Here is a 21,792-nt window from a genome sequence, read left to right as displayed (position 1 = left end):
ATACTGTCATAACAGATTTGAATTGTTGAGCTATCTATCTTGCAGGGATGTTCTCTTGAATTAGCCTATCATAACTCATTTAATACTTGTTTCCACTAGAGTAATGTGTTTAAAGTAACATGTTATTATAAGATTAGTATTTAAGTATGAAATGAACAGAGTGGTTCACACTCAGCAAATGGCAAATCTGGTTCCGTGTACTTGGAAAGACAGTTTAAACAGAAGTATAGCGGGTTATAGAAGTACTTTGACAACATTTACTGTAAACGTTATTGTAAAAAAGAGAACCTGTTCAGTAAAGATTTTCTTAAATAAAATGTTTTTGATGTATTGAAAATCTCAAACGTGTTGAATAACTCATCAGTTTTGACCTTTGCAAATACCAACGTCCAAAAGCGTATTTCTTTGTACAAATTATAGAAGAACGAAAACACCGATGGACTTGAGCTTGGGAGAAGGTGCTTGTTTCTTTTGTATGGCTTAAAGTCACATTGACACAGTTTAAAGGCATACTGCGATTTTTCAAGCGTTTCCTGTTAGACGAAGATGGGGTATTATTTCAAACGAGGACATGCATCTGATCAGAATACTCGACCGTCTGCAAACCAACAGGATGTCTTACTCATACGAAAGAATTATACATCCAAAGCAGTTTCGAACCCAAAGCAGTGAAGGACAAATGATCTCAATAACCATTTGAACACAAAGGCACCTCTCGTAGACGGATGTGTCCAAAAGAGACAGTCCAACAAGTGAATTAAGTGACACACCATACGTGAATGCACAATCTTATATCTGCAAACTTAAATATCATATTAATACCCTATGTGTGTAATAAACATTTTGATCAAATGTATGATTTTCGAGAGTAAAAATCTTAACTTTCTTAATATTTACAAAAGGATTTACTCAAGATATTACGTTTATTTCTTAAACACATAATTCAAAATATCTTAAAAACTTAAAAATACAATACGTTCCATATCACAGACTTGACATTCAGAATGTTATAGAACTCATAGCTGGCTCTCGGAAAATAAAGAAGTTCATGAAACAAAACCCTGTTACAACTTTCCTGAATCAAACTAGAGTCAAAACTAGGACATCCCTGCTTTCCTTCAATTACATATTTTAAAGAATTTGATAAAATGAATTTATAGTTTATATAGTATTCATTTATAACAAATATTGCACAAATTCAGCACTTCAAACTGGAACAAAATTATGTCAGATTTCAATTAAGTTTTGTACGGTGCCCCTAAAGTGACATGTTACACACTTTTTTCCACTTAGGTAATGAGAGACTTTTTATTATTTCGTTTAAACGCAATGATTTTGTTTAAACGAAATAACTATTTCGTTTCAACGAAATGATTTCGTTTTAACGAAATAACATCTCGTTTAAACGAAATCATTTCGTTTAAACGAAATGTAACTTATTTCGTTTAAACGAAATCATTTCGTTTTAACGAAATAGTTATTTCGTTTAAACGTAATCATTTCGTTTAAACGAAATAGTTATTTCGTTTAAACAAAATCATTGCGTTTAAACGAAATAATAAAAAGTCTCTCATTACCTAAGTGGAAAAAAGTGTGTAACATGTCACTTTAGGGGCACCGTAGTTTTGCTAGTTGATTTTCCTCTATGGATTCCAGTTTGTTAGATGTGTTAACTGTCAATTTCATTCTGAAAGGTTCCAGATATTAATTGCGCGAATATCCATGCGTATATTTATCTCAAGTCAAAACAAGTATGGTCACTAAATTAAATATACAACATGTAGGAGTATTTGCGCTGTATGTTAAAAGTGCCACTAAATATGTCACCACGGAATTTTTATTAGCCAGCGAAATTATTGCCGTATCAATAACGCGCCTGTAAATGTATATCTACACGCAGCTCAAGTCGTCTCGTGCGCATTTTCCTTCTTGCTCTGATACAGCATATTGTGGTGACAAGGATGATGACAAATACCGAGGCACCACCAAGAGAGGCTGCTATAATTACGTTCATCTTAGCTACAACAAATAAATCAAATTATATGAATATAGTACAAATACATCTTTAATTTTGACACTATTAAACACGAATAATTTTCTAGATCTATACTGAGTATTGTGAACATGAGGATATAACAATTTGTGAAAGTGGAGACCCAAAGTACACAAAATATGTCTGTTTTTATAGACTGAATACAAAGCAGTTATCAAAACAATGACAGAAATCTCAAATACGCCCTTTTACAACAAACGGTCTGGCAGACAAAAATATACTAACACATACATTTCTGAAAGTTGCATACTTTTCAAATGACGTAAACTTATACAGGTGTCTAATGAGTTACACGTGTGACATGTTTTTTTTTGATAGAATATTTTACACTTTTTGGACAATTTTGTTTTTAACTCCGTTTGCTACATTATTTGTATATATATATTGCATGATATCTTACGTGGCATAAAATCAACATTTCAATGGAAAATATGTGCCATTTTAAAGAAAGAAAAAGAAATTCACATGGGCAGGAATTTTACAAAGGGAAAAATATATTATCTGCCCTAAAATTGACATTATTGAGGATGTTATAAAAAGCCAAAACGTCCCACCTATCGTTTCTGGTAACCTTCAGAATAAATATAAATGATACGTCGATCTTGTAAAATATAGCCGCAATCAAAGAAATAGTCTGACTGAATCGGTTGAACACAGAGTAGCAAAGAAATTTAATAACAGTCACTTTGATTTATACTACAGATTGGTTAAAGGTTAATCAAATGCTAAATGTTTTTGAAATAAATAAATATCTATAGACTAATGGAAAAATCCAAAACTACAGAAAGATTCTCGTCACCAGAAATGTTTATCAACTAATCCGAGTCCACTATTACTTCGTTTGGTTGCATAATATATTGAAAAGTATTCTTTGGGTTTGTATATTTTGTCAATTTTATCAATCAACCTTAAACCTATTAGTGGAAAGTGATTCTTCCTTCGCTACTAGTGCAAAACGAGATCACACATCCTTGCAGGCTAATCTTGGTCTGCACTGTTCGCTATTCAGTCAGTAAATTTTTCTTGAACATCCCTTTGAATAATAAATGGTACTGCCGAAATTGAATGATGGAACAATCTATTTAAGAAATGTAGCAGAGTAAAGGTTAACAAAAAGGATACACATGCCTACTCACTTACAAGACGCTTTTGTCTCATGTTTTGGGTTTTGTCTACAATAAAAAAACAGATACATAAGAATTTCATAATAAAAGCATGTCAAGTCATATAAATTAAGAAAACCCATGCCAATCTTTCAAAAACCAAATCAGATATACAATTAAATGTTATCTACATTTAGTTACAGCCAGTTGTTAGAACATTTCAGATGTTTAGTTGCATTGCATATACTGTGTTAACTAGTGCTCTGAATTTATCATCCAGTATTGTTAACACACACACACACATACACACACATTCTATGTTTACATAGATACTATTACATTATTGTTTATTGTTAATATTTTCACATATCGAGGGGCGAATGCGAGAGAGGTCTAAGCGCATATAGGTAAAAAGCACTTAGACTTCTTTTGCATTCATCCCTCGATAATAGGAATAATGTATCCTATAATATGATTTAATGGGAATGCACTTTTAAAATATTTCGACTAACATGTGTTGGTACCATAATTACACGTAATACTGTCGTCCTTTTAGCGTTTTCAGAATTGATCAGGGTCCTAATAAATGACCAAGGATTAATCGAAAGCTCCTTAATCCTCGGAATCATAATTTTCGTTTAAATGCAATGATTTTAAGTATAATCATAAGCGTGTATTTGCAGTTTTGATTATGTCTGTTCAATTCTAAAATCAATTTAAGGCAATGTAAATCAAATTCCTGGCAAGTGTTTAACTGTTAATAAAACACTATCGCGTGATCAACGCCAGTTATGATAGTGCTGTTTATGAATTTAGCACAAACTGAAAGTGTTTTTTTTTTCAATACACTTATATTCTATACAACATGAATATTAAATAAAAACATTTTACTTGCAGGTTGGTATTCCGTTCTCTTCTTCGCAGTGTGAACCATTTTTGCAAGGTTTAGCATGTGTGAAATTTGTACATGATTGATTAGAAATATCCAGTTTTGCACCTAGAATAAAATATCATAAATTCAGTTTGTGACTGTTTGTTATTCAATCTTTGTATGTGCTCTCAATACTTCTGAAATATGAAATTTTACATATTATGGATTTACCATATTAAGGATGCTACATAAAACAAGAAAGAATCAATATTTAAACACGCGCCGTTAGTTTAATACCGTGTTGATTTCACAGCATGTAAGTAAAAATTAACAAAAAAAAATCATTTTAATTAAATTGCCAAATTGTCCTCAAAGTCATAAAACAGTATGTTTCAGTTTTCATTGAACTAATATGACCTTTAACTGATAAGATTTGACTAGACTATTTTAAGACAAACCGCATGCTTTGGTGTTCAGCTCTTTTATAACTTTCTGACGGTCATGCAGAAACTACAAATTTTCCAAAGTCCACTTAGGCTTATCAGCTATGTTACTTGTTTGCCTGTTTCGTCGGAAACATGATGGTATTTCTCATGTTGCCCTGCTTCTCCAAAGTTATTAAGTATATATCTTCGGTTCGTTTTTCCACTTTTACGCTAATTTACTTGTCTTTTTATTTATTTTTTTGCACTTTTCGGGCTTAATATTTATAAGTTTTACTAAGAATGTATGGTTTAAATAGGAAAGTTTACATAAGCACAAATTGTTGCATTAAGATCATAAAGATCTCACGCACCCTTATCTTAAAATTTTACCTTTGTCACAGTTAACGCCTGACCATCCTTCCAAGCAAGCGCAACTGTATTGGTTATAGCCATCAATGCATGTTGCTCCGTTCTGACATGGAATACTCGAGCATTCGTTTACATCTGAAATAATAGACAGTAGCAATCAATATTTTTGAATGTATAAAATACGGCAGAATCTATCCATCCAGCCTGTGATATTCACTATCATGGTATTTTGAAAGGTAAATGTAATGAATTAATTCGTCAGGTTCTAGTTCAAGTATTCGATCCTTGTTATATTTTAAAATTGTATATTCAGGTTAGAACAAGATGTTCTCTTAACTTAGAAATACCAACCACACTCTATAGCTGTCAATAAAGTATGGCAAAAGGTATATATAAATCACTGAGGTTGATGTTGATTTTTATATACTATGCACTTCTACTATCACAAAATAACAAACTTACGTCATAGAAACGTTATTGAAAAACAATATCTGTGAGTTCTCAAAAGGGTTCTACAATTTCAAAAGCAGTTTAGTTTCGATGTCACTGTGACCTACCCTGACCTTTGACCTACTAATTCTTAGTGCCCGCCCGCTTAGCTCAGTAAGGAGAGCGTTGGTCTACGGATCGCGGGGTCGCGAGTTCGATCCTCGGGCGGGGCGTATGTTCTCCGTGGCGATTTGATAAAAGACGTTGTGTCTGAAATCATTCGTCCTCCACCTCTGATAATTCATGTGAGGAAGTTGGCAGTTACTTCCGGAGGACAGGTTTGTACTGGTACAGAATCCAGGAACACTAGTAAGGTTAACTGCCCGCCGTTACATGACTGAAATACTGTTGAAAAACGGCGTTAAACCCAAAACAAACAAACAAACTAACTAACTCTCAGAAGCATTGGGATCATCTACTCACAACAGACAATTATTCTATCAAATGTGACGATGTAGGTCAAAGTGGTTTTTCAGTATCGGAGTCGTTTTGATATTTACATTTCCATTTACGAACTACAGACAGTCTGACCATGAAGTTTGACCATTGTGAAGCTTTTTCTAGTTATTGATCGGAAACCAATCTGGTCTACTGATCGAACGACTGACAATTAGGGAAACAATATATCCCTCTTCCTCGAAGAGTGGTAATATCTCTATAAAGGCGAAACAACCAAATAATAGAGCATAAAACCTGAAGATGTGCACATATATATCATTTTCACAAATTAAGTATAGCTGTTATTATAAAACATGTAAAGTTATTAAATAGAATATTACCTTGTTCACAATTATCACCTGTCCAGCCACCCCAACAGCTACAATTGTACCCATTTATCCCATCAATGCATGTTGCTCCATTCTGACACGGAAAACTCGAACATTCGTCAATATCTGAAGGCAAACAGAAAATAAATTACATTTGTTTATGACTCCTTATAATACATTTTCAGAAAATGCATGTTATAGTACTTACAGGTATAGCAATTATTAATAAATGCAGCGGTTCTAACAAGTTTGGGACGTTTGTTGCCTCACTATATGGTCAGATCATGAAAACTTAGCTTCAAACTTCATATACTTAATTAAAGACGATACATACCATATTCACAGTTTGTTCCTTTCCAACCGCCAGTGCATGTACATACATACGCATTTAGAAGATTGTTACATGACGCTCCATTTTGGCAAGGAGAACTCGCGCATTCGTCAATATCTAGAAACATGAAAAACTAATGTTCAGTTCTTCAGAGGGAAGAATGGTGTTAGATTGTTTTGTTCTTACATAATTGAATACATACTTTTTTACTAACGGACAATTCTGGACCTACTCTCGTCGGATGAGCTATTCTTTATTTTGAAACAGACAAATTATCAATATAAATAACTTTATAAAAGTGACCTGCCAAGTATTTGATAAAAAACATGTATATATGAATAATTCAATATTTACAAATTTTCGAAGTTTGTTTTTCTAGAAACAATTACGCTATGCTTAGTTCTTAGATAAAAATATTACCTTTTTCGCAGTTTACACCTCTCCATCCATCTAAACAACTACAATTGTACCCATTCAGCCCATCAATGCATGTTGCTCCATTTTGACATTGAGAACTCAAACATTCGTCAATGTCTAAAGACAACCAGACAAAATGTTTAATGTGTATTTTAGATTCTTTAGAATACATCTTTCAGCAATTACATCATAGAAAGAGAATCGGCACATGTGTAAAACTCTTATAACTTCAGTGGACTGTTTTCTATTCTGATCACATAAAGAAAACAAATGATAAGAACTATCACATTACGTTTAAAAGTTAAACAATATTTCAAAATTGATACTTTATAACATGCGGATATTTCGTCATGAAAGTGTAAAATGTTTGTTAAATCGTTATTTGTGGCGTTGGTATATAGTCAGATCATGAAAGCAGCGGGTTTGGTCATTAACCGCATCATACCAAAACGTGCAAAATGCTACTACAAAGAATCATCTCGGATATACTATAGAATATTTAAATATAGCATAACTTCAACCCTCATATACTTACAAACAATACATACCATATTCACAGTTTGTTCCATTCCAGCCGCTAGTGCATGTGCATACATACGCATTTACTTGGTTGTTACATAACGCTCCATTTTGGCAAGGAGAACTCGCGCATTCGTCTGTATCTAGAAACATGAAAACCTAATGTTCAGTTCTCAAAGGGAAGAATTTAATGGTGTTAAATATTTCAAAGCCCTTACATTATTGAATACATAATTTCTTACATACGGACCTTTCTTAACCTACTTCCGTCGAATGACAGAATCGTTATTTTATAACAGACACATTAGCAATATTAAAAAAAATTATAAAGCGAAACTCCCAAGTAATGGACTAAAGAACATGTAGATATGTACAATTAATATTTAAAGTCAAAAGTCTGCTTTTCTTCAAACAAATCCTGTATGATTAGTTCTTAGACAAAAATATTACCTTTTTCGCAGTTAACACCTCTCCATCCATCTAAACAGCTACAATTGTACCCATTTAGCCTATCAATGCAAGTTGCTCCATTTTGACACGGAGAACTCAAACATTCGTCAATGTCTGAAAAATAAACGGAAAAAATGTTGTGTGTTTAAGATTCTTTAGCTATTACCTTGTCCACAATATATCATGAAAAGAGGGGAGTTCATCGAATAGGATTTTTGTAAAGTTTTAGCTCTGCCTAAGTGCAATGATTTTCATTATATATATCAGCAGCCATTCGCTGGCAAAATATCGTTATCAATAAGATATAGATTATATTCATACAGCAAATAGTAGGATATGTAATTGATATTATATCTTTAGGTATCTTTAAGGCTTCTTTTTGAAAATAAAATCTTAACTGTGTTTTGAAGTGTTTAACATTTAGATAGGAAACCGGACGTTGACAAAACTCAGCTGGGATATAATATAGAACATACAGCTTAACTTCAACCCTCATATACTTCAGTTAAAGATGATGTATACCATTTTCACAGTTTGTTCCATTCCAACCGCCAGCGCATGTACATGTATACGCATTATGTTGGTTGTTACATGACGCCCCATTTTGGCAAGGAGAACTTGCGCATTCGTCAATATCTAGAAAATCAGTTATGTTCAGTTGTTTAGAGTCAAGAATATAGTTAGAGATTTAATGTAATTACAGTTTTGGATACTTACTTTCTCACATTTAAACCCCTCTTGACTTAGATTCTATGAAAATGATTATCCTCATTTAGTTACAGAACAAATATGTCAGATTTTAAAAGTCTGCTTTTTAAAGATATATCGCGTATATTTGGTTTTTAGATAAAGTAGTACCTTGTTCACAGTTAACACTTTTCCATCCATCCAAACAGCTACAATTGTACCCATTCAGCCCATCAATGCATGTTGCTCCATTCTGACACGGAGAACTCAAACAATCGTCAATGTCTGAAGAAAACCAGGAAAAAAGGTTTGACGTGGGTTTAAGATGCTTAATAAGTCTTTCAGAAAATACATAGCAGAAAACGAATTGGTACATGCTCGCGCTAAATTTGATTCAGTCGTGCGGTGCAACCAACAATATTTTTTAAAACTTTATGCTGTTTTTCGAGTTAGCCAATTATCAATATTTCCAAAGACAATAAAATTTCACAAAGAAAATTGTTTATTACAGGCGCACGTGAATTTCGTGCAAAACGGCTATTGTGAGACTACTGACTTCAATGTTGATTGATTTTGTAAAATCTTACACGTGAAGTTCTTCAAGTGTAATGTGATATGAAAAACACAAGTGATTTATAAATTAAAGTTTTTAGATAAAAAAGACCCCAGTTAAAAAACTGGATAGTTTCTTTTGCTGTTCAGTATATATAATGGAATTTGTGAAGGATGTTCCGAGTAGTCAATGGAATTTGAGTAATATTTATCATATCATTTATCAATATGACTTTACTGTACTATCAAGGCAATAAAATCTTTGAAATCACAGAACGCGACCAAGCAAAATATTAACAGACTCGTTTTGACTATGTGTATTCTTGACAGGTAATGAAATGTACAACACTTCCAACACCCTTTAACACCTAAGTGAACATTTATTATTATTACATGACTGTATTCTATTGTTTCTCTGATTGGCTGAAAACGGTTTGAAAAGTAATGAGTACATATCATATCAACTTATCTTGGGTTATAAATAGTACGAAAATAAAAATAGATCGAAGTAGGTGTTTGGAAAACCAGTATCAACCTGATTTGGTCTAAATTTATTCCTTATTTCTTTATTAAAGTTACAATTGTAATAACAAGACTGACTTTACATTTATTCATGTAATAAAACAATTATTGACTTTTTCATAAGTTGATATGAAGATTTATCAACCTTCGGTTCGGTGAATATAACTCTTTTCGGGTTGAAAAATCCTGATATCAACCTATGTTAAAGTCGATAATTGTATAATCATACAAACTTAATAAACTTCATGATCCCAAAAGACCAGAATATATAACAACACTAATTTCATGTTGGGTAAGACTTCATAACGCTATCGCATTGTACTTAAAGTCTGTGTCGTGACAGTTAATAAAACCTATGAAACTACAACCACTTTTTAACGGCCTGTATATCTGGAGTTAATGTATGATTTGTTTCAAAAACACATAGCATGCGTAATCAAGGCTTGTATTTTTCTTAAACGAATGAAATCCTCCATTTTCATGTAAGCTTTCCAGTTTCCACTTTGCGATGCATGGCTCTATGGCTGTGTTTGCGGTGCTCTGTGCTTCCTTGAAATCTACCCTTACCTTTTGTCTTTTTAGTGTACAAGACAGAATGAAAGCTTTCTTTCAAAATGAAACATTAAATCTAAGATACAAGAAAAATAGTCGTTCGATTTTCACATTAGATTTTCACTTTTTCTTAGCACAAAGAGATAACGAATGGATGATTCTGTCTCTAACTTTTGTTTAGGGCTAGACGTTTATGGTGTTTTCTAATAAAATGAATATATCAGACACGGATGGATTCCAGATAGAGATATTTTCTGCCAACATATATATAGCTAACGTAGTTAATAATGCAAGGAATTACTTAGTATAAAGAAAAGGCAGCTATTATCGTTTTCTTTGTTGCAATCTATGCTTACAAAGACTATTCTCACATATTATATTAACAATCACAATGGCAGTCCTAAAGTGGCGTGTGGTGGCTGATAAAGGTCTCGAAGTACTTCAGTGTTGTCATATTTTCTGATCCTTTTAAATGATGGAGTCCTTTAAATAATTATTTATAACAGAGTAGCTAGGGAGCTGAGAGGTGTTGCACGTTTTAATACCTCTTAAGAATACTTTCAGTTAAATCATGTCTGCTATTACTTTTCTTGATTTCAAAAGATTATTAAACCAATGGTTACTCGTGTAAATTTTAAACAAATCGATTCGTAAATACACATTTGAAATATGCATTACCTTGCATACAATAGCGCGCACACAGGTCTGCTGGGGAAGGTACTAAGAAGTATACAAAGTACTTTGTGCAGTTTTTAATTCTTACTTGCCTCTCCATACCACAACATTCTGAATCAGTCTTGACGCATATTTGTTTTTTAACTATGTCATCAGTTGTCGTCGGTAATGTATCTAAAATGATAGATACGCTGAATAAAAAATTATAACAAAGACTGCACTAAGTAACAAACTCATACGATACCGTTTGTTGCTTTTTTATTATCTGTGTAGCAAATTAGTTTTTGTTTTATGTATGACTTGTCAAATAAACGAAATGAAATTAAATATGAACAAGGAACATTATAAAGAAATGAATTTATAATTAATGTATTATAAAGTGAGTCTATAAAGATACCAATAATATCCTATCTGACAATCGATTAAAACAAGAATTATAAGACCAGTTACGTGTTGAGTTTTTGTAACTAATTTTCTCTGAAACACATGTCAAGTCATACCATTTATCCAGATTTGCATATCTGAACCACATTGCGAATCAGCTGGACATTCGGTTGTCATAGCACCTTTTAATGTAGCGCCAAATCGATACCATCCTGGTGCAAAATTGTCACATAGTGCCGACTCGTTAGAAACTTTAGTGATTGAAGTCAATCTCGTTGAGTCATTCACAATTGTATGATTCTTGCACGGGTTAAAACAACCTAGACCTTGATAGGAAATAAGGTTTTACATATCACTCATGATTACGTAAACGCAAGCCACGATCAATAATTGCTACACTACAAAATTGACATACAAAACATAACCAATGTGGGTATTCTGAAAATTATATCCGTACGTCTGGCCCTAGACTAAGGGAATATAATATATTTCATTAAACGTACCCTGTCTGTACTGGTGCACAGTGAACACTGTTATTCGTTGTCAAGCGTCTATATGTATCAAAGAGGTATAATTTGTAAATGTTTATGCATTTACCGCGGTTGTCGTACAACTTTTGATGACAAAATACATGTTTAAAAATCGTTATAAAAGCGTATTTGCTCTGACGATCAGTTTAAATAAAAACCTTTGACTTGTTTTTATATCGTTTTGATACACAATAATTGATTAACAATTATTACTGATAATATATTTGATCAAAGAGATAAAATGAAATCAAGATAAACACACTACACCTTAATGAAAGTAAGTTTGGGGAGAAATACTTATATACTGCGTTGTTACCTTGCTGATAAGGATATGTCTTGTCATAAAAAAGCTAAATAGTTTTATCTCCTTTCAACATATTGACGGTAAAATTTTAAGATTATTGAAAAATTACGTCATCTTATGCCCGGCGTATAGTCAAAGAAAAATAGCTAAAACATAGTTCCTGTCGATTTCTTTACACATATATCATAAGAGAACAGTATCATAATTCATCATCTACTTTGGTTTGTGTTTTTCCCCTGAAACAAAACAGATTTGCTTTGAAAAAAATGCATGCAGTGCTTCTTAAGATAATGGGTTAGGGTAGATTTCTTGGAAGCACAGAGCACCAAAAACACAGCCTCAGAGCCACGCATTTGCAAAGTAGGGCCACAACAAAAAGAAGCCGTAATAGAAAAATATTACAGACGAGTTGCTTCAAAAATCTAACAAGTACAAATAAATTTATATCAAATATAGATAGAGAGGTAGGAAGTGGTAAGGGGTAAAAAAAGGGGGTGGGTTGGAGGGGTAACTTGACTTTACAGTGTATGGCAATACAAATGTTGCAGTAATGCACTTTGTTTCTTTACAGAAGGTAGTTATACAATTGATTAATTTTTCTTCAGAAAAGTGATTGTTTAGACTGGTGACAAATAAGAAAATAACATGTAACAGAAGGGTCAAAATATTTGTTTGTCTGGTAGGTTTAAAGCCATTCTTTCAGAAGCATTTAAATTATGCAATGGCGGTCAGTTCATTAAACCAAACAATTGTACCTGGATTCTGCACCAGCACTGACTTGCTTCCTGCTAATCATTGACAATCTCTCAACATGAACAAGAAGCTAACGACAAATGACTTCAGACATACAGTCTCTATTAAATCGTCACTGAGAATATATGCCGCGCTGGTGGTCATTATTTGCTACTCTTCTTTGTGCATAAATTTGTGTTTTACTTACATATCCTTCTAGATTCATCTGTACAAGATATTTAAAATGATATTAAATGATGCGTTATATATGCGTTTGTCATTTTGAACAAAGAAAGCCACTAAGAACAATGTTTAGGCCAATTCAAAATCGCCCTCCGGCAAATCGTTTGGTAAATGTTGGAACTTTCGGTAAATCTTTAGGAATATTTGTTAAACTTTTCGGTAAATCTTTGGGATTATTTGTAAAAGTAGCGTAGCTACTATATAATTTTATTATTTGATATCTAAATAATCACTTTTCAGTTGGTAATACATACGTGTGCAATCTTCGCCTAAATATCATCTAAAATCGATAACACAGTTCAACGGTGTTAGTTTAGGTAAATGATTAATATATTCATACTGTATATTACAATTAACAAACCTCTAGTTCGATGTATAGTTTAATCAGTTTGAACATTATTTATTGATATTGCGTGCACATAAATCACATGCATACAATTAAGTTTACAATCAAAATAAAGGAAAGGATCTGAAAACAATCTTTCATTGAAAACTTTTACTAATTCATTTCCTTAGATAAGATTAAGATGAAAAATAATGAAAATGTTAGCTTTAAAGTAACAGATAGTTAACGATTAATGTAAATGACTCACCTATCAGGTTTTCAAAAATAAGAAAAACAACAAGCGGGTAATAGATAGTGTCCATTTTTGATATATGTTTTAATAAGTCACACCACATACGATATGGGCTAAATATATCCAATGTGCGTGTACATATATTTAGAACTTACAGTATATGGCGTGAGTTATCACAATAATATATTTTACACAATATGGTAAGATAAAACCTTAAAGACACTGATTCTGGTATGCAAGGTATGTGGCCTATGATCTGCGTATTGGCGATAAAGGCCAATATACAAGACTAGACCACTGATAGACTTGCTTCTGTTTATCATGATAAGGCTACTGTATAGCTACGGTGCAGTACATAAATTGCAGGTGATATTTCTCACCTTTATATCAAACCAGTTCTCAGCTTTATAACGAGCTTAGAAAGTCTGATTAGGGCTAAAAAACAAAGTGATATATACAACAGTATTTTTCTTTTTTAATAAATCAAGTTTTATTACAATAATATTCCATTATAGTTGGATTTCTATTTTAAAAAAAAATGCATTGAGGCACCTTTTATAAATAATAAATCATATGTATTTTGAACAATGGTATCTCTTTATTGCTGGATTTTATTATATATAAAAGAAAATGTACTTAGGCCACACACAGGGAGATATATATTCCTAAATGCATTTTAATATATAAATTTCTTCTGTCCATGCATATATTTCTTTTTTAATTTATTAAAGATGCAACTGAACGCTTTCTTGATATATAATAAAATCCAGCAATGATCAATTTTTCTGGTTTTATATTGTTACTTAGATAATAAGATCAAAATAATTGGATAAAAAACTTATTTCTCTCATTCAGTTTTAAATATTCATTTTATTTTTTATTACATAAAATTGAGAGTTCTCTGAAAGGGTGAGAATCGCTTTGCTGTAAGAGGTATAATTTAATTGGTCGGAATATTACTCAACGTGACTGACCAATTATAACTGATATATTATCAACCAAAAGAACCTTGTGTATAATCCGAAAAAAAGCTGCATTTTAATCAATAAAATGCAAAATAAAGGAAAGAACCAATTAACTATATATACATATCAATAAATTTTATGATCCTCTGACATGGACTACATGTCAAATCTACAGGAGTTTTATGGACCTTTATCAGACTGGACCAGACAGGATCCTGTTTATTGGGAATTAAGATGTCTTGCATTTAGTGGGGGGGGGGGGGGGGCACTTATATAGGAGATTTTCTTTGCCTTTAATTGTTTCTGAATTTTATCAATGTACCATTAATACATAATCAATATATATCATTAATACATTGATAATGATCAGACAAAATCAAGCCCTTATCTAACCTTAAATGAATACAATTTAAAGATTTATTTTTGTTTCATAATCTGAAAATTGAAACAAATCAGAAATGGTACTTGTTCTTGTTTGTTTCTTCACAAAATTAGAAAGCGTCTATCTTAGACAATGTTACTTCCATCGATACTTATAACTGGTCTGTGAATTCCATCATTCGAGGTAGATTAGTAAGTGTTTCAATCCCTGAACCTATTTGTAAGCAATTCAGAGTTGTCCGCTCGACTTTAAATGGAGAGCAGGCTGAGAGACAGTCAGATATCCTAACGACATCTCTTTCATAAGAAGGGAGGTTGATTAGTACTCATTAGCAAGTATACTCTTTACAGTTGTACTTTTGATTCAGTTGTTTCCGAAATGTTATTTACAATTTGAATTGGGTTCCCAGTATGAGCCGACTTTAATTGAATTTGTTTGTTGATGTTCATCTAAATTATCAGAGAAATGTTAACTTAGAAATATTAATGTCTATCTCCAAACAGATTAATTAATCAAAAACTGCTGTTGTTTTTTCTGTGTGTGTTCTTTTTTTTTTTTTTTTTTTTTTTTTTCTTTTCTTGTTGTTTTTTATTTTTGTGTGTGTGTGTGTGTGTGTTGTTTTTGCTTTTGTTTTAACACTAATACACATTATCTTCAAAAGGAAATTACTGAAATGACAACGTTGTCATGCACGTATGTCTGTATATTTACATCTGGCATTGAAAATTTACACATTGATCGAAGGGATTTACATTCATAATTGTTAGTTGACACATGTGTTCGAAAGGATATGGCAGATGTATATAAGGAACGTTTCTGAAAAATATTTGCGTTGAATATTTTACAAGAGATCACAGAGTAATCTTGGCGCCAACCATTGAGCCATGTTTGAATGTTTCAAATTTCAAGACTAGATCAAGGTCAAAATCAAGGTCAAAGTTCATTTCGGTACACAAAACTGTGCATGTGGTCCACGTATGTGGCCCAAATTTGAAAGCTGTTTCTTGAGAATGTGAACTTACGTAACTAGATCAGTTTCGATGTCAAAGTTCATTTTGGTACACAAAAACTATGCATGTGCTTCAAATTTGAAGGCTGTAGCTTGAGAAATGTGAAAGGAGGTACTAGGTAAAAATCAATGTCAAATTTCAATTCAGAACATAAAACTATGCATGTGGTCCAAATTTGAAGCCTGTAGCTTGAGACATGTGAAAGTAGGTCATTAGGTCAATCTCAAGGTCAAAGTTTATCTCGATACACAAAACTATGCATGTGGTCCAAATTTGAAGGCTGTAGCTTGAGAAATATGAAAGTAGGTCACTAGGTCAAAATCAAGGTCAAATTTCATTTTGGAACACAAAACTATGCATGTGGTCCAAATTTGAAGCCTATCCCTTCAAAAATATGGAAGTAGGTCACTAGGTCAATGTCAAGGTCAAAGTTTATTTCGGTACACAAACCTATGCATGTGGTCCAATTTTGAAGGCTTTAGCTACAGAAATGTAGGCTGTAGCTACAGAAATGTGAAAGTAGGTCAAGATCAAAGTCAACTCATGTCAAGGTTCATTTAGCCACTCAAAATTATACATATGGTTGTGGGTTATGGACAAGAAGACTTTTAAAGTTTTTCACTATATAAGTCTATATAAACCATGTGACCCCCGAGGCGGGACCATATTTGACCCTAGGGTGATAATTCGAACAAATTTAACAAAGAAACACTAGATGATGCCACATTACAAATAGCCCTAGGCTTTGTGGTTTTGGACAAGAAGATTTTCCCTATATATGGCTATGTAAAGCATGTGACCCCCAGGGCGGGCCATATTTGACCATAGGGAAATAATTTGATCAATCTTGGTAGAGGACCATTAGGTTATGTTACATACCAAATATCAAAGCCATAGGCCCTGTGGTTTCGGACAAGAAGATTTTCCCTATATAAATCTATGTAAATTATAAAAATAAACAAAGGGCTATAACTCACTCAAAAATTGTTGAACCAGTCTGATTTTTTTACACAACTAGGGTACCAAGACATCATTCTGACAAAGTTTGGTCAATATCCATCCAGTAGTTTCTGAGGTGATGCGATAACGAGAAATTGTTAACGGATGGACGGAAGGGCGGACGGAACACGGAGGCAGAGTGATTTGAATAATTAAAAGATACTAATAATAACAACAACAACAATTATATTTAAAGCATTCAATCATTTCAAAAATTTAAAAGATGTAATTATTTCTATCATACGTTCGATATTATAGACCAAGCATAAGTATAAATGCCTCCAAATGTCCATTGACACAGCGTCCTAAGCAGACAACTAAAAGTTAATACACCTGCGATGCAAAAATAAAACTATATATACAAATTTCTGTACTTTGCACTTTCTGTTTTGTCATCTGTTAAAACTGCAGCTTATTACGTATTTAACTAAAAGAGACACAAATTCATTATGATATTTGTTTTTGCTTCTGCTTCCGGGCCATCTCGTTTTAAATCATTACTTATAAAGTCCTTCCAGGAATTATAATATTATAGGTAACATTTCATTCTGTGAAGTCAACATGGTCCGAGGTCTTTGCTGATTTGTAACAGGATCTTGAGTATGTTCGCTGGACTCATCTTGACAAAGTTGTTTAATTTGTAATCTGTCTCTTCCTCGTTTCTGTTTAAGTGCTTATTATTTTAGTTATGTCTGACTTCTTCTACCTCCTCCAGTAATGCCAACGACGTTCTTCATTTAATCTATAGGCCTAAAACATTCTTTGTTTCCGGTAACATATGGAAAAAATAGGGTAGGTAGGTCAGATTTATTTTATTGCATCAGTAAGTTGATTTCTAACATCACTGACCATGTTTACAGCATAAAAAGTGCAGTTTTGCAACTTTTTGTTAAAAAGTTGAAAGATATATTCTCAGAGGCCATAAGAACATTTTGGGTCGGGCAAAAAATTTAGGGTAGATCGGGATACCGGAAACAAATAATTTTTACGTCTTTCCTTTCTACCTGATGTTTATAATTTAATTTGTTTTAAATTACACTGAAAAAGGCGGGTTGTCTCCTCTACCACCACGTCAACCCCACAATATACCAGACTTCTTACTGCAAGAAGAAGAAGAAGAAGAAAAATGCTACATTAATCACTAACACGTGTTTGTAACTAAAACAATACAATGAAAATGCTTTCTGCAGTTTATCCATAGGAATCTGTTTTGCAGACTTCATTACATTATTTTACTTCTTTTTTTTTTTCAACGTTCTCCGGTATGAAATTTAGTGTGTAATCCACATCACGTCAACTAATGCCGTCAGACGTTTTAACAATCAGTTTTTGGATAGATAAACTTGTTTTTCGGATGCTTATATTTAATACATGTAGTTCTACTTAAGTCAACAAGCCATCTCCCTCAGAATGGAGGAAATTTCTATCCACAAAAGTGAAAATGCAGTTATGACGTGTTTGTAAATATCTTATTTAGATTAATGTAACTTCATATGTTTGTTTAGAAAAGTAGTGTTATAAACAGATTTGTTTACAGAAATAGTGTATTTTGATTTTCAGTTCTTCTCAACATTTCCAAACAGTGTGCAGAAATTAGGAATACATGTTCATTATATATACACCAGTCGTGCACATTGTTTATAAACGCAAAGCTTTCACAAACTGTAAATAACTATATGTATGCCTATGTTCAAAGGGAGTGACAAATCCTGTTTTTAGTGTGTAATTATTGAAACCGTAACAATGAACCAAGCCTGGTGCAGTCCACTAAACGTATGAAATTTTCAATTTACTACATGTATTTAAAATGGAAGCATATGCGATACAGATCAATATAATTGCACCTTTACTTATCCTATCTGTCCTGTATTACAAAACATGTTCTACTGTGACATATTGATAGAAACAAAATTGTGTTATAATTTACTATAAAATACTAAGTGATATTTCATTTTATTATAAATTTGTTAAAAAAAGTTAATCAAACGGATCAGATAGTCTAAGAGCAGTAAGGAACAAATCATTTAAAGACATCATTAATCTGACAGATATTGAAATGTACCTAAGTTTATTTGGGAAATAGTTCCATCTTGGAGCAGTATACACACACTCCACGGTTCGATTTTTCGGAATGTGTTTTTACTAATGCCACTGTGTCATTTGATTTTAGGTTCTTTCCCGGTTTGTATACTTCTGTCGTGTCATTTACTGAGGTTTGGGAATTATTGTGTGCAGAACTGAGTATGCGTGGGTAAGACCTCTATCTAACTGGTAGCCAATGAAATGCTTTCAATACATGGGTTATATGACTATGGTAGGACGTTCTGAAGTTATGAGAGCAGCCATGTTCTAGATATTTTAGAATCATCGTTAGATCGTGTATAGTTGCTTGTTTTATCAATTTGATAAAAAAATGTTTGTTGGAAGTACAAACACTGAAAATGTATGCTATACGTCATTCTACAGGTATTCAGGGATGGGAGTAAGAACTGACTTTGGAAAATATCTTTAATCATTTCTAAAATTCTATTACACGACACTTTCGAAAACATTTTCATTAAATTTTTCATTTATTGTTGCACAAAGTTATGCATTGGATTTAACCCATAAATATGTAAAGATTTATAAGGATTTGACTACTGACTAAGTTTTCAAAATATTGCAACTATAAAAAGATAATAAAGGTCTGCGTAAATATTCAACCATTCGTAAAAACAGTGTTTCTAAATAACGCTAATTTTTTGACTTGCAAAAATACTTGATAGTACAGCAAAAGAAACCAAACCCACTAACTTTAATTATAAATGTTCAAAATACATTCACATCTTTCTGCTCTGTTATTATCTCGATGTAACTAATCATTTTGCTGATAAGAATTGCAACGTACAACTTCCTCATTTAAGATCAATGCAGCCTTAAATATATTTATTAAACTGCACTTATGCACTCACAAAAATCCAGTATCATTAAGGTTATCCTTTATCTGATAGCATGCCGTCGTTATTTAAGGAAGATTTATCTGTATGAATACTTACGTATATAATTTATCACCTGCAGTCCATATATGATCGACTCCTCCGTAAGACTTAATTCCATGTTAAACATTTTATAGATTGATATAATAAGTTTGAAATAAATCGATGGTTTGGGTTGAAACTTTTAGTCGTTCCTCGCCCAAGTCATATGGAAAGATCCATTTTGTCAGGCTTTCTGCACTGATGTTTTGTGCATTCCCCCTATCAATTTGAAATCAGCCAAACGAATTTCTTCCTAACTTAAAAGCTGTTCATGTTCATCATTTAAATATTGCGTGACAAAATGAAAATTGCTGTTACAGACGTACACCTCCCGATTTTTATTCGCCCGAAGAGACGTATCATGTAATGACGCCTGTGTCCGTCTGTCCGTCCGTACGATTGTCCGTCCGTTAGCAATTTTGTGTCCGCTCTGTAACTCTTGAATCCCATGAAGGATTTCTAAAAACTTGACACAAATCTTCCTCACAGCGAGACGACGTGCAAAGTGCATGTTCTGGATGGCTCACTTCAAGGTCAAGGTCACACGAGTCAAGGTACATATCAGTTTGTTTCGTATCCGCCCTGTAACTCTTGAACTGCTTGAAGGATTCCAAAGAAACTTAGCACAAAAGCTCATAATATCGTGACGACGTGCAAGATCACACTTTGGGGTCAAAGGTCATACATTTGGGCGTATATTGCTTCGCATTGCGGTGCTCTTGATATAATTGTTTTGACATTTAGGAAACCCGCAAGTTCTAAAGTCAGATTTGTAGTATTTCATATTCGCTTAATTTCTCTGCAGATCAAATAACTTTGTACAAATGTAAGCTTAAATTCATGAGAAGATGTGCAAAATGCACATGAACTCACACTTCCATTGAATTAAAGTTGTATAAATAAACTCTTTTCAAAAGTAAATTTTAGTTTCATGTATTCTGACCACAAAAATAGGTTCCCTTCAAGTCCTTTCCCGTTTGTGGTTATGTTATACTAACTCTCTTGCATGTCAAAGGTCACAATAGCTTTATAGTTGGTGCATTATTACGATATTTTTGGCTAACTTGCAAAGTTAAACTAAATATGTTTGTAAATGATACACATTAAATTTTACACATCAGTAAATACAATGCTATAGGGCTTAATGTTGGAAAGACAGCGTTCTAGAAATGAGTTTCAGAAATAGGTATTTGTAAGAGACAAGCCATGCAAAATCTTACGTTTATAAACGTATGGAAACATAAATCACAGTAAATTAACACCTCCACAAAAAAGGTCATCAAAAGAAAAAATATAAATTGTTAGAATTGAAATAGTGCACTTAACTGTTTGAAAACGGATAAAAAGGCCAATAATGTGAATTTGAGTAGATAACGATTGTCTTTTTGACAAATTACCTTGATAAAGTTCTTAAAAGATAAAACGTTACTTTAATGATATGACATTTTCTGCAAAATGTGTTAAGACCTATTAAGGTACTTCTAGACATTTGTATAAACATTTACTTTGAGAATTTGAATTCCATTTCCGCTTACTTGGCGATGTGTTTTGCTACCTGTCACGAACAGACTCTATGAATTGATACGATCTATGCATCAAGGGTCTTCTACTCAGAATTTCTAAAACTTCAGGATCAACTAAGACTTTTTATACGCCCGTTTGAAAAACGGGACGTATTACGGGAACGCCCCTGGCGGGCGGGCGGGCGGCGTCCACAGACCTTGTCCGGAGCATATCTTCTACATGCATGGAGGGATTTTGATGAAACTTGGCACAGTTGTTCACCATCATGAGACGGAGTGTCATGCGCAAGAACCAGGTCCCTAGATCTAAGGTCAAGGTCACACTTAGAGGACAAAGGTCAAA

At 32.9% G+C, this 21,792-nt stretch overlaps 1 protein-coding gene across 6 annotated transcripts; it reads right to left on the bottom strand.

Moving 5' to 3' along the window:
- Positions 1-1,555: 1,555 nt before the first annotated feature.
- LOC123536957 (fibropellin-1-like) lies at positions 1,556-13,736 on the bottom strand. 6 transcript variants are annotated; one of them, XM_053528608.1, is made up of 14 exons: positions 13,569-13,727; positions 11,283-11,492; positions 10,786-10,956; positions 8,653-8,766; positions 8,317-8,430; positions 7,795-7,908; positions 7,374-7,487; positions 6,829-6,942; positions 6,412-6,525; positions 6,090-6,203; positions 4,843-4,956; positions 4,048-4,153; positions 3,194-3,225; positions 1,556-2,019 (listed from the first exon to the last, which is right to left on the bottom strand). In XM_053528608.1, the coding sequence occupies exons 1-14, from the start codon at positions 13,654-13,656 to the stop codon at positions 1,865-1,867; spliced, it is 1,674 nt and encodes a 557-aa protein (XP_053384583.1). In that variant the 5' UTR covers positions 13,657-13,727; the 3' UTR covers positions 1,556-1,864. The 6 variants fall into 6 exon arrangements, with proteins under 6 accessions (XP_053384583.1, XP_053384585.1, XP_053384584.1 ...); XM_053528611.1 differs by having other exon boundaries at positions 1,896-2,019; positions 3,190-3,225; XM_053528610.1 differs by lacking the exon at positions 7,374-7,487 and having other exon boundaries at positions 13,569-13,735.
- Between the last annotated feature and the right edge of the window lie 8,056 nt (positions 13,737-21,792).

This window comes from Mercenaria mercenaria, chromosome 17 (genome assembly GCF_021730395.1).
Source record: "Mercenaria mercenaria strain notata chromosome 17, MADL_Memer_1, whole genome shotgun sequence".
Lineage (NCBI taxonomy): Eukaryota > Metazoa > Mollusca > Bivalvia > Venerida > Veneridae > Mercenaria > Mercenaria mercenaria.
Note: the sequence above shows the minus strand (reverse complement) of the source record. Positions and strands in the feature narration are given on the sequence as shown.

Coding starts and splice junctions, on each gene's coding strand:
- LOC123536957 (XM_053528608.1), bottom strand. CDS start 13,656: ATGTGGTGTGACTTATTAAAACATATATCAAAAATGGACACTATCTAT. Junction 11,493..13,568: donor TATTTTTGAAAACCTGATAG/GTGAGTCATTTA, acceptor TTTCCTATCAAG/GTCTAGGTTGTTTTAACCCG. Junction 7,488..7,794: donor AGGTGTTAACTGCGAAAAAG/GTAATATTTTTG, acceptor TCATGTTTCTAG/ATACAGACGAATGCGCGAGT.